The sequence below is a fragment of the Curcuma longa genome, chromosome 21, assembly GCF_044706935.1.
Source record: "Curcuma longa cultivar G26 ecotype Majalengka, Jawa Barat chromosome 21, ITB_CL_G26_1.1, whole genome shotgun sequence".
Taxonomy (NCBI): Eukaryota; Viridiplantae; Streptophyta; class Magnoliopsida; order Zingiberales; family Zingiberaceae; genus Curcuma; species Curcuma longa.
Window position 1 is genome coordinate 11,679,048 of NC_133881.1, and position 13,888 is coordinate 11,692,935.

At 39.8% G+C, this 13,888-nt stretch overlaps 1 protein-coding gene across 1 annotated transcript; it reads right to left on the reverse strand.

Moving 5' to 3' along the window:
• Nucleotides 1-9,097: 9,097 nt before the first annotated feature.
• On the reverse strand, nucleotides 9,098-10,626 carry LOC141815387 (aspartic proteinase nepenthesin-1-like). Its single transcript, XM_074703336.1, has one exon. It carries the CDS (start codon nucleotides 10,492-10,494, stop codon nucleotides 9,169-9,171), a length of 1,326 nt encoding a protein of 441 aa, XP_074559437.1. The 5' UTR covers nucleotides 10,495-10,626; the 3' UTR covers nucleotides 9,098-9,168.
• Nucleotides 10,627-13,888: the final 3,262 nt, after the last annotated feature.

Consider the following 13,888-nt stretch of genomic DNA (forward strand, 5'->3'; position numbering starts at 1 on the left):
GGTTGCTAATCAATGATGAAATCAACCCTATTAACTAGTTTTTTATTATATTTTTTCCTATTTAATTAGTGATCAAAATTTTTTTCCGATCACTAATATAGTCATAATTAACTCTATTAATCATGTTTATTATTTTTTTCTATTTAATTAGCGATTGAAATAAATTTCGATCGTTAAATAGTGACCAAAATAAATATTGATCGCTATACAAAGATCGAAATTTATTTTGGTCGCTAAACTAGTGATTGAATTAAATTTGATTGCTAAAATCCGATCTTAAATTTTGATCTTGACCTTTTGTTTTCCATCACGCGTACTCTCTGAGCCCTAAACCTAATTCCGTTCGATGTACTCTTCATCTCCGGTCTCCACTCCGATCACGGTGTGATCTCTGTCTTTGGTCTCTCTCTGGCATGCGACACTCAATCGTAAGCTCCTCTCCCTCTATCGCGGCTAGGTGCGCTGACGAGGTATAGATTTGATCGGAGGCTTGATGCGGTCGTCGCCTGAACCATGGTCGCGAGGTTGACCTCGACCACCGCAAGGGTCGGCACGATCTCAAGCCGACCACGCGGTCGTCGCCTGAACCATGGCCACGAGGTTGACCTCGACCATCGCGAGGGTCGGCACGATCTCAAGCCAACCACGAGCTTGACCCAGCCGGCCGCGGGCTCAGCCCTGGTCGACCATGACCTCAGCCTTGGTCGACCGATCGCGACCTCGACCCTGGTCGACCGGCCTGACCTTGACCTCAGTCGACCAGCCATAACCTCGATCCTGATCTATCGGCCGTGAGAATAGCATCGATTGGCCACGAGCTTGGCCTTGGCCGGCGGCGACCTCAGACCTAGCCCTTTGGGTATATTGTCTGGCCGTGATCTCGATCAGCCGCAAATTCAACCCTATTCGGGTGGTTGGGCCACATGCAGCCCAGTTCGGACTCACATGTAGTCTTGGCCTTGTGGCCAGACACAGTTTGAGGCCTCTATTTTTTTATGATATTCATTTAGTTTGTAAAAATTATTTATTTGTGTACCCCTATATTTGATTGTTGGCTTCGTAATATTATTTATATAGGTCTCTATTTGACGTATTCTTAAAGTATTTAGAGACATTTCTATTTGTTCACTGAGTCTAGGTATATCTACAACCATGATTATTTATCGATAGTATTAGGTTATATGAATGTTTAATTTAATTATTAAGTTTAACCTACATGCATGTTTAATTTTACACGTTTAATAATGTTGCAAATTTATTACTCATTAGGTTACAATGTATATAAATAAAGTTTGAATGTAGTATAGGTTGGAAAATAGATTTATTATTGAAGAATATTTTAATGGAGTTAAAGAGGTGACAAGTTATGATGTTTGTGTAATTATTACAAATGTAAAAATATAACTTTTTACGATGAGGATGTCGTGAAAGTACATTTAGGTAGAAATTATTTTGTTCCAAATTACTATAATTAATACTATCATGGAAAGCCTTATTTGTCCGAGCTAATTAGACCTTCTGTTACTTTGTCATCTGACCATATTGCGTGAGAGGAATCTGTTAGGATCTGGGAGATGGCTAGAGAGGGGGGGAGTGAATAACCTCTCTTTTTAATCAATTTTTCTTCTACAATGAGTTAGTACGCAGCGGAAATAGAAAGAAATACAGCTAATACTATAGAGAAGATGCTAACACAGAGATGTACGAGGTTCAGGGATAACTTGCCCCTACTCCTCGATGTGTCCGTAAGGTGGACGATTCCTTGATCTTCGGTAGATCACACCCTGGATGAATACGGCTAGATAATGCTCCTTCTCGGTGGAGAGATCTCTCCATAACAAATCTCATAGATATGAATTAAGCACAGAGATAAGAAGGAGGTTGAGGCAGTTATCAGAACAATTAAACTTACAGCACCGCTGCCTCAACTCAATCACAACACCAGCAGAAGATCAGAAGGTTCACCCGGGGCAAGAACACCAACGCTTGCTTCACCTCAGGCGAGAACTCAACCAAGAGCAATGAACGCAAGTAGAGAGTTCACAATTCACGGAATCGCAGATTTCTTTCTGTCTCCAATCCTTGAATCGCTCTCCACCCCTTCATCCTCCTTTTATCCTTCTTTTCTTCTGCTCATGCAACCGTCACTTGCTGAACCATTTGAGCCCGTCTGAGCCCTCCTGCACACTGAGATCTTCCTCTCCTCTCCAATTGGCAGGTTAGTTCGGTGGCCGCCTGCTGAACCATCTGAGCCCTCTTGCACACTGAGGTCATTCTCTCCTCCGATTGGCAGGTTAGTTCGGTGGCCGCCTGAACCATCTGAGCCTCTCTGAGCCCTCCTGCACACTGAGGTCATTCTCTCCTCCCATTGGCAGGTTAGTTCAGTGGTCTCCGATTACCGTTTATCCAGAAAATAGATACCAGACAAACTGGCAGAATAGAAAGCCAACTCTAACTTTCTTTGTTCTTTCATTTGAATTTGAATATATGCAAACTCAGAGATTCATCAGTAATCACAGGAAGTAACAGAAATCAGAGAAGCACTAGAAGATAAAGATGTTTGTTCTTCCTTATGCCCGGGAGTGATACCAAGGAACTTTCAATGACCTCTCCTATGTCTTGGGTATAATGCTTCGATATCCCGGGTAAGATGTTTGGTTGATTTCCATGTCCCGAGTACCTTTTGCTATATCCCGGGCAATGTTCTCCTGGGTTCCCGGGAGAGACACTAGTTGCCCGAAGACTTTTTCATGTCCAGGCGTTCCCTGGAAAAGCATGCTCATTCTCATATATTCTCGGGTAAGAAACACTAGGACTTGTCCTGGCCAGGAACCTTGTTTCCGGGCAAGAAACTCTTATTCTCATGTATTCCCAGGCAAGAAACACTAGGACTTGTCCTGGTCAAGATGCTTGTTCCTGGGCAAGAAATTTTTATTCTGCGTTCCCGGGAGAAACCTTATAACTTGTCCCCGAGTAAGAAGCTCTCAGTTTCATGAATTTTCGAGCAACAAAACCCTGTCCCGGGCAAGGAACATGAGTTCCCGAGCAACGGACCCCTGTCCCGGGCAAGGAACATGAGTTCCCGAGCAACTGACCCCCCTATCCCGGGAAAGGAACACATGGTTTCCTGGGAGAGAGCTTAATCAATCAGGAGATCGATTAAGGAACTCTTAATCGATCAAGAGATTGATTAAGGCATTCTTAATCAATTAGTGGATCGATTAAAAGTCGCTATTTGGTTTCCTCAGAAAAGCGGTTAATCGATCACAGAGTCGATTAAGATTATCCTTAATCGATTAACAAATCGATTACTATGGGTTCTGTGGGAAATCCAATTTCTTCACAGAATGCTCTGTAATCTATCCGATGATCGACTAACAATCCTAACCATGGCTTAATCGATTCATCCATCGATTATCTGATTACTTGGTCTCTTTCACCCGAGTCAACCACATTGGACCATGTTTCCAGAGAACACAATGATCCGGTCCGGAGACAAGTAACTAAGCCTTCTCCAAACATAATCCGGTACAGAGAACGAACTACCGAGCCCTCTCTGACCTAGTCCGGAGAACGAGCTACCGAGCCCTCTCTGACTTCATCTGGTCCGGAGAACGAGCTACCGAGCCCTCTCTGACCTAGTCCGGAGAACGAGCTACCGAGCCCTCTCCGACTCCATCTAGTCCAGAGAACGAGCTATCGAGCCCTCTCTGATCTAGCCCGAAGAACGAGCTACCGAGCCCTCTTTGACCTAGTCCAGAGAACGAGCTACCGAGCCCTCTCTGACTTCATCCATCATTGGTCAATCTGAATATATTGAACTTAATTCCTATGAACTTAAATCTGTGTCAACATCAAAATAACAATCAGGACAAAACGCATCAACAGAATCATCATTTAATGATAATCTAATGGAATTAATGGTTTATGACGTGATGAATGCAGTTGATCATTCAAATATAGATGAAATACAAACACCTAAAGTTCAAAAATTATATGATATGTTAAAGGCCAGTGAAAGAAAAATATGGGAAGATATTTCTTCTGCTCATTTCCAACTATTAGCTATTGCAAGGCGAATATCAAGACAGAATATCATTTGTCAGAACAATGTTATAATGACATTTGTTAATTGATGTTAGAATTGTTCTTTGCCGATAACATAATGATTGATAGTTTCTACAGTACAAAGAAATTGATCAGGAGTTTAGGTTTGCCTGTGAAAAAAATTGATTATTGTATAAATAACTGCATGATTTGTTGGAATGAAGATAGTAAACTTATTGAATGTAGAATGTGTAATCACCCTCGTTATAAGTAGTGCAATCACATATCAAGGAAGAAGAAGAAGAATTTACCATGTAAAGTTATGGATTACTTCCCATTATTAACTACTAGACTTCAATATTTATATGCATCTGCCGCAATAACAAGTCACATGAGGTGGCATTACGAGCATGTACACGAAGGAGATATAATGTGTCATCCTTCTGACTCTTCTACATGGAAATATTTGGATACAATATTTCTCTCTTTTACAATGGAACCACGTTGTAAGATTGGAACTTTCAACAGATAGAGTTCAACCATTTAGTCAATTTGGATAGCAATATTCATCTTATCCAGTCATATTAACACCATATAACTTGTCACCTTAGATGTGCATTAAAGATTAGGGGTGTAAACGAGTCAAATCGCTCGCGAGCTATTCGGGTCACAGTTCGAAAAAAATTTATTCGATTAAATTAACGAGTCAAGCTCGTGCCTGATTTTAAGCTCGAAAATATTATCGAGCTGAGCTCGTGCTTAATAGTATTTGGTTCATGAGCTCACGAACATATTCGTTAAGAGGCTCGCGTTTATCATATTATATATATATTATATAAATTATAAATATTATATTAATGAGTTGAGCTCGAACTTTCTTATAACTTTCCATGACCTACTTTCTAAACATTATCAAATGGCGAGTCTGTATTAATTTTGAGACCTTAACAAAGCTTGCCTCAAGGACTACTATCCTCTTCCCTGAATAAATCAATTGGTGGACTCCACTTCAGGTTGTATTTATATGTATGTTTGATGCCTATCAAGGATATAATCAAATCCCTTTGGCTAAGAAAGATAAGAAAAAGGTCAGTTTCATCATCTCAGATGAAACTTTTTGTTATTCTATTATGCCTTTTGATTTGAAAAACGTAGGGGCTACTTATCAACAACTCATTAATCGAGTTTTTAAGCACCATATAGGCCACAACATTGAGGTATATGTGAATGACATATTGATCAAATCAGGCTAAAATATGATCAGTGACATCAAGGAAGCATGCATTACTTTATGAAGAAATAACATCAAATTAAATCCAAATAATGTCTTTTCAGTGTAAAGAGTGGTCATTTCCTAGGGTACATAGTTACTAAAAAAAGGATAGAAGCCAATCCTGAAAAGTCCAAGCTCTGAAAATATGATTTCCCCTAGAAATACTAAAAAAGTTCAAAAGTTGGTCAGACGAATCACTGCATTATCCCGATTTATATCACAATCAGTTGCAAAGAGCCTTCCTTTCTTTAAGATCTTACACAAAATAGCCAAATTCACTTGGGATAAGAGATGTGAACAGACCTTTAGTGATATGAAGAAATATTTGACAATTTTGCCGATTCTATCAAAACCAACACAGAGTGAACCACTATGGCTATATTTATATGATATAGAAGCTGCTTTGGGCTCAGTTCTAGTTTGACAAAAAGGAAGCATCCAACAACCTATCTATTTCTCAAGTCATCTATTGAAGGATGTTGAGACTCGGTATACCACCTTGAAAAAGCTTACTTTATCATTCCTATTAACCACCCGCAAACTTCAACTGTTTTTCTTCTCTCATCCTATCATAGTATTAACCAATAGTGATCTGAGCCAGATATTAACTAATCCGAAAGCCTTGGGACGATTAATCAAATAGACTACAGAGCTCGGTGAATATGATATACAATATCAACCAAGGACAGCCATAAAGGCCCAAGCCTTAGCTGACTTCCTGACTGAGACCTCCTATACATAATTATAAGAAACATGAAAAATATTCATAGATGGATCATCCACCAAAAAAGGAAGTGGGGTTAGAATCTTGTTGTGCTCTCCTAAAGGGGATACATTACAGCTAGCAATAAAACTTCATTTTAAGACCTCCAATAATGAAGCTGAGTATAAAGCATTACTCGTCGGATTACAAGCAGCCAAACATGTAGGAGCAACTCGAGTATTTATATATTCAGATTCACAACTAGCTACCTAGCAAATAGAAGAAACTTTTGAAATCCGTAATGACAGACTCTGACGGTATACTGAGGCTCTCAAAAAATTAAAGACTGATTTTTAGGAAGTTACTATACAGAAAGTACCTCGAGCTGATAACCAAAAAGTAAATGAGCTAGTTAGATTAGCTAGTGCTTTGATAAATTGAGAACATGAAGAACCCATAGTTCATTATCAACTTATCACCCACATTGATAAAGTTACTGAGGTATTTGAACCTGCTAATTAGAGAGTTTCTATCATCGCCTTTCTTAAACATGGAACCCTGCTATCTGACCCAGGTCAGGCCAAGGTGCTCAAAGGGTGGGTGGTCATATTCACTTTAGTAAGGGACACCTTGTACAAAGCGAGCTTTTTCTCGACCTTTACTCAAATGTCTCGGTATAGGTGAGGCCGAGTACGTTATGCAAGAGATTCATCAAGGTATTTATGAAAATCACATCAGAAGATGAACTCTAGCCTGAACAATATTGTTAACTAGATATTTCTAGCCCACTTTACAAATTGGCATAGCTCGGATGGCCAATACCTGCCTAAATTGTCAAAGACATCAAAATCTCCCTCATCATCCTATGGGGAATGGATATTATGAGTCCTTTCTAAATTGGGTCTAACAAAAAAAAAAATTTCTCGGTAGCCGTCGATTACTTTTCCAAATGGATTGAAGTTGAACCATTGGCAAGGATCATTGAGGAGGGTATTTTAAAATTTCTCTGGTAAAATATCATTTGCAGATATTGAATCCCCCATAATTTGATATCAGATAATGGACGACAGTTTTAAGGATGCAAGTTACAAGAATGGTGCTAAGAACTCAAGATTTTACAAGCCTTCACTTCCATAACATATCCACCAAGCAACAAACAGATAGAGGTGGTTAATAGAGAGTTCGTCAGAGGTCTCAAAATAAAGTTAGATTAGGTACAAGACAATTGGGTGAATGAACTTCCTGGTATTCTATGGGCATATGGAACTACCCCATGAGATAACACCCAGATGACTCCTTTCCATCTCGTCTATGGAGGAGAAGCAATAATATGAAGCAATTTTGCCTTACGAAACCAGGAGCATTTCGCGACCTTTAGGATTAATTGGATTGAAGGTCCATATACCTGAATTAATAAAAAAAGAAATGAGATATAACTGATAAAGAAATTAAAGAGCAAGAAAACTATTCAGTAGGAAGGGCGGCGTGCTAAATAAACTAGCTAGCTTAGTTTGATAGATTTCATCATCCTAGATCTCCTATGGCAACTCATGTAAACTTTCTCCTATATATAATATCCTATGCGCTTTCTTTTGCGCAATCGTGATAAAATATTCTGGCGTCCAAAATAATATACAATGTCATTTTTTAATTTTTTTAAAATTTTTATTTATTTTTTTAACTTATGATTAAGACATTAAAAATTTTTCCTTTCGAATTTAGGGGTTAGGTTGTAACATTAAGCATAAAACATTTTTGAAATGAAAAAAATTTAGTTGCTCACGGGGTGTGCAAGTACGAGATAATAACTCGGCACACCCTGTGAGCAATTAAATTTTTTTATTTTAAAATTTTTTTTTATACTTAACACTATAACTCAACTCTAAATTCTAAATGAAAAATCTTAAATGATTTAACTATAAATAAAAAAAATAAAAAATGATAATGTACTATTTCGGAAGCTCGAATATTCTATTGCGGAGGAGTCATGCAAAAGAAGACACAAAGTATATCAGTTTTATAAAACACACACCACACAAAAAAAAAATAATTCTCAGTCATTCAATCCCTGGGGTGGTCGGTCCGGTCCCACGGAAATTTCCCACCGACCACCAGGGTAAATCGGGAAAGCGCATACGGTGGCCAATCCAGATGCCCAGCATCCTTTGAATGTCTCATTTGGAAGAAAATTCTTACAAATACGTGTAGATCGAACCGCGGGTCCCTGGGTCACAAGCGGAAAAGATGCCCAGCATCCTTTGATTGTGTGCATTTGAAAGAAAATTCTTACAAAAGTATATCAGTTTTATAAACAACACACACCACACAAATGTGCATGTACAATTGAGAGCACATAGACTCAATAAATATTAATATTGTGAACTAAGAAATATATTTTTATTATAATGGGAATAAGAATGAAGCAAATTGCCTCCATAATTTATATTCATTTTTTATTGTTTTACTATTTTTTAATATATATTTTTGTTTATTATACTTAGAGAAACAAATAACAAAATTATCCATTAATCAAAATTATTTATTGTAAATATTGATGTTCGACAGCTTTCCTTAAGAAAACAATTGTGTATGATATATAAGAAGCAATAAGAATTTACGTTTAAAGAGAAGGAAGTGCACTCATATCGGAGTACATACATACATCAAAGATAGATGATCGATCGTATAATTTACTGAAATGAAAATTTTACTTGAAATGAAGGATCAAATTTAAGGTGGAATATGTTGAGAAGTAAACTCTGATCATGCATGCATGCTCTATTTTTCTCATTTATTTGGTTTCTCATATTCATTTAATTTCATAAACCCTATTTATTGTAATTAATTATTCTCACACCATTACGTATATACTGAAGAACCAAACTGTTCAGGGCGAGTCTTAGTTCATGTATCTGATAAACTTAGACGGGATCATATATAATTGATCAAAGAATTGTAGATTGCAATCAAAATAGAAAGAAAGAAGAGAAGCAATGAGCTCAGAGTTGATCACAAGATTATGAGAAAGTGATGGTGGATTGACGTAAGTAATTAATTAAGCAAGAACATGGATGTTAATGAAAATGCTATATATGATCATTGATCTGATATAATATGCAATAATTAATTTCCAATAATTAGCAAATCACAGCGTATCACACTGCGCCGAGACGAAAGAAAGCGCCGCCTCCTTCAAATCGTAGAGAATATGCAGGTTCTGCTGCTGGAAGTTGCCAATGATCGACAAGCCCCTCGATCCCATGATGGTCAAGCACAGCAACCCCGCGCTCGAATCCGCTATTATGTAGTTCTCCGCCGGCAAATCCAGATCGGCGCCGTCGAAATTGAGCGTCAGCTTCGGCACCTCCACCGACGACGATTCTGCTGGCAGCGAGAAACAAACGTCGAGTCCCACGTTGGAGCCGTCGGCCACCGGTAGCTGCACCTGGTTCAGGAACGCCCGCTTCACTCGCCGGTAGGCCGCCGCCTCCAAGTACGTGATCGACGTGCCGGAGTCGATGATCACGCCGCCGGTGCCGTCGTCTTGGATGGCGAAGGAGGAGCTTGGGATTTGGAGGCGGGTCCCGCCGACGGTGATGCCTTTGAGGGGGAGGTAGTAGAAGGATGGCTGCTGCGGGTTCTTTAGCAACGGGATCGTTTGCACGGCCGTCGCCGCTTCTCCTGCGCTGAGGTCGGCCAGGGAGCCGAAGAGCAAGGGGCTCTTCTTGGATTGGTTGAAGGAGGTGAGGCAGTAGGAGAACTTGTCCAATCCCAGCTGAGATATCAATGAGAGCGGCCCGCGGCCGAGCCCCACGATCCCTGCGCCCTGCGAGAAGCCGCTCCCCTGATTGGTGTCGCCGCAGCCGAACGCGACGCCGGGCACTGCAGTCGCGTTCGAGCCGCCTCCGAACCCAAAGGTCTCTCTCGCGAGCACGCCTTGCGTCGACGAGGAGTCGCCGTAGGTGTACAGGTACTCGCAGGCAGAGGTCGCGCACCGGGAGGTGGGGAGGGCCTGGCAGAGGTCGCCTGAGCAGGGGAGCTTCTCGTAGGTGGAGGAGTTCGAGGGGTCGAAGACGGGTGTGGGCTGGGAGAAGCACTCGACGCAGGGCTTGCACTGCGTCCAGATAAGGTCGCTGCCGGTGTCGAGGATGGCGGAGTAGGCGAGGCTGGGCGTGCCGATGGCGAGATCCATGAGGAACTCGCCGTTGCCGGGGTGAACCGGAGCCTCGACTTGACTGCTGCCAGCCGCGGCGGCTTTCACCGCCGCGGCGCTGCCGGCGGTCAGCCTCGCTACCCTATGACTGCTGCGCATCGCAGCTCGCTGGAGAAGCTCAAATTTGGAGAAATTTCCATTGGCGTCGACGTGAGTGAGCTCTACTTTGAGGCCGCTTAGCGATGAACAACGAGCCATGAGAATGAACGCCGATATTTGGAGTAAGAAGAACAAAACCCAAAGCTCTGCTGAATCCATTTATCAGAAACCAAATTAAAACAAACAAAGATTCAAAGCCTCTATAAATAGGATTAATTTGCTGAAACTGTCTAACGAACAAGAAGGGCAATTAATTAGAAGCAAGATGAAGAGAGTATAATAATCTGCATGTTTTGTGAATTGATTCACAGTTTATTGGTGTGAGCAACGAGTTATATGCCCCGAGGCATAGCTGAGTTGCATGATTATGACGCAGCAGATTTATAGAAGACGGCAAGGTTCGAATCCTGACGAAGTCAGACAATACCCTTCTGCGTCGTGACTAACTGCAGTTTCTCGATTTACCTTCTCATAAATGATCGTGAGACCGTTAAGATGATAGATTTTTTTTTAAGAAGAGCAACGAGCTATATGCCTAAAATTGCGTCCGTACAGTTTTAGGTTTAGATAGGTAAGATATCTGTTTCTCCACTCATGACTCATGATCAACGGCTTTGACTTGAGAAAAATTCAGTTCTTAGCAGAATTTTTTAAACGTTTCCATTAATCACCTCGTAGTTTAGGAAATCACATACATTATCCCTTGTATTTTACTTTCCCTCTCCTTAACTTTATCAAGTTAAAGCATTGAAGAAAGCTGCATATAAATCTCCACCATATAACTAATTAAGTTGTGTTCGTAGCCTCCATGGCATAGCTGAGTTGGTTAAGATGGAGTAGACTTGAAGAGGACAAGAGTTTGAATCTAGTGAAGCTGAGCAATATCCTCGTCATAACCAACTGCAGTTTCTCGATTTACCTCCTCACAGATGGTCGTGAGGCCGACCGCGTATAGTTAACAACACTCAAAATTAATGAGAGTAAAACGAAAATTTCTCTCTTTTGTTTCTCGGAAATAAAACTGGAACAGAGAGAAGGGTTGCTGAGCAACTTGAATGCTAACCTCACTAGTCATGCCAATGGAATGGAATGGCATTAAGCCACAGAAGGTCTGGTGGTTATTGGTGGAGGTTTGGTGATCTATCAACATTGTTTGGTTCGCTTAGCTTCTTAATTTATTTATAGAGAATAACAAGTGCTTGGAAGAATGTTCCATGTCAAAGAGTTTGACAATACCTTGAGTAAGAGGCAAGGATAAATGAGGAGAGTGGATCACCAACAACAATTAAATAGTAGATTAAACTTTTGAGATAGTAAAATATAGAACTAGGATGAATCAAATCCTACCAATAATACATAAAAAAAGGTCATATACTTCCTAACACTTACCTTCCATTAAACACTGGTTATACATGATAAAATTTATAAGGCTAGAAGCAAATTATATCTAGATAAAATACAAATTTTCCTCCAAGAGAATGTATAGATCATATGCCGGGAAATTATGTGAGTGATACTATTATAAGATAATGTTATATGTTTTGATAAAGAGTGGATTGACTCATTCTACGTTAATTTGGCCTAATTCACTCAGCCATTTTGACCAATGTGGCCAATCTTGCTCATCCAACTTGTCCAATTTATCTTATTTGCCTAATCCATTAATTAAGCTATATATGTAAGGCGAGAAGAGAAAAAAGCCTTTCAAAATTAAGTTATAGGGAGAGAGCTCCATCATTACAAACATTGTTTGTGTCACTTTCTATGTTCCTCTCATATATTCCATCCAAGTGATTGATCGTCTTAAGCTTTCTTTACCTTTTTAGTTTGTCGTCTCATTTAACTCTTTTCATTTCGTCCATTTAGTCCAAATATCTTTAGCTCTTAATCCATCGATCGGAATTTATTAGACTTGTCCAAATAATTTAACCAATTTAATTAGTTCATTTGGGTCATCCAATCCACATGGATTGTTTGGTCTATTTAACCTACTCATTTTACTTTGCCAATTAATTAAATTATCCAATCAAATCGGTTCTAACCAATTGACCTTGTTTGCCTAGCCAATTCTCACCTAGCTTCTATGCCTAGCTTGCACGTTTCATGCTCTCTACTTGCTAAATCTTCCAAGTTATTCCAATCAATCTATCCATTTTATCTACCTCTATGTTAGCTTTGAAGCTAACAAGTAATATAATATTCAATGGAATGGTTGAAACGGAAGGTCATTCTTAGAATGATAGTTTCACATTAAATTATCCAACGTAACTATAAACGTGATGATAAAATTATAGAAATAATCATTCATTTTCATTTCATTCTATTAAGAAAGATGGCCTCAGACAATATCAAAAAACCAAGAGCTGATATCGATCATTAAAGCTCATGTTGAATATATGACAACTTTTTCACTGAAAGTTTCGTCTACCCTGTAGATTGAAGAGAAAATAAAATTGAAGATGAAGAGGAAAAAAAATGGAAGGAGAGAAAATGATTAAAATTTTATTTGAAAAAGAAAAAACCTAAAATGGTTCCTCTATAAGTCAGTTCCAAGAAGCTTCAAACATGGCCTAAATATCTTTTGGAATATTTTCTGTCTCTTTTTTTTTTTCAGAATCAGAATCTAACTAATAAAACACAGATTTGCATTATATAACTTTATTGATAACCCTATATATATTTACTAGAGCTTTTGCTAATCTATATATTAGGAATATATTATTATGGCATTGAAAATATATAATTTTGTGATCGAGTTGAAGGCGAATATCCAACCCAATTAATTCTCTATTCCACTAGCTCTATAAATAGAACTTGTTCAGTCGTTGACGCACCCATAGAACACAATAGAATCAAGCAAGCATAAGCCACGTACCGAACGTGCATGGAGCATGCATGCCAACAAGTTGATGTTGACCTTGCTTTCTAGTGCTAGCTCCTCTTCTCTATATAAAGTGGCCAGCTCCCCCCTCTCGTCTCACCGACTCACACCAAGGCCGACCAAGTTGAACTCCTCCGGCGCTCCATGCACGAGGTCGTGGAGAAGAGGATGAAGGTGAAGAAAGGATGGCTCACGGTGAAGGTGGGAAACGTTGACGGATATGGCGATGGCTATCAGAGCTTCACCATCCCCATCTCCTACCTCTACCACCCTCTCTTCTCGAGGCTCCTCGAGTCGGCCGGCGAGGTCTACGGTTTCCGTTCCTCCGGGCCGCTCAAGCTGCCGTGCTCGGTCGACGATTTCCTCAGACTCCGGTGGTTCATCGAGAGGGAGTTGCACCACCAATCCCACGCGCTCCGTATCCACTCCTTCCCTTTGCTCTCTTGTTGATTAATCACCACTGAATGTTGAATTGCCAAATTTTTAAAGAAATTAATCAGTGTGCAAGAAAATCGGTCATATATGGTCCCTTGCAACCATATATTTTAGATATAGTTAATTGCTTAAACTAGCACTAATGGTTTTGTAGTGGAGAATTAGCACATGAAAAGAACAAAATCATTTTAGAAAAAGAGTAACGATCTTCTTACGCACCTCCTGGAACTTTATGAT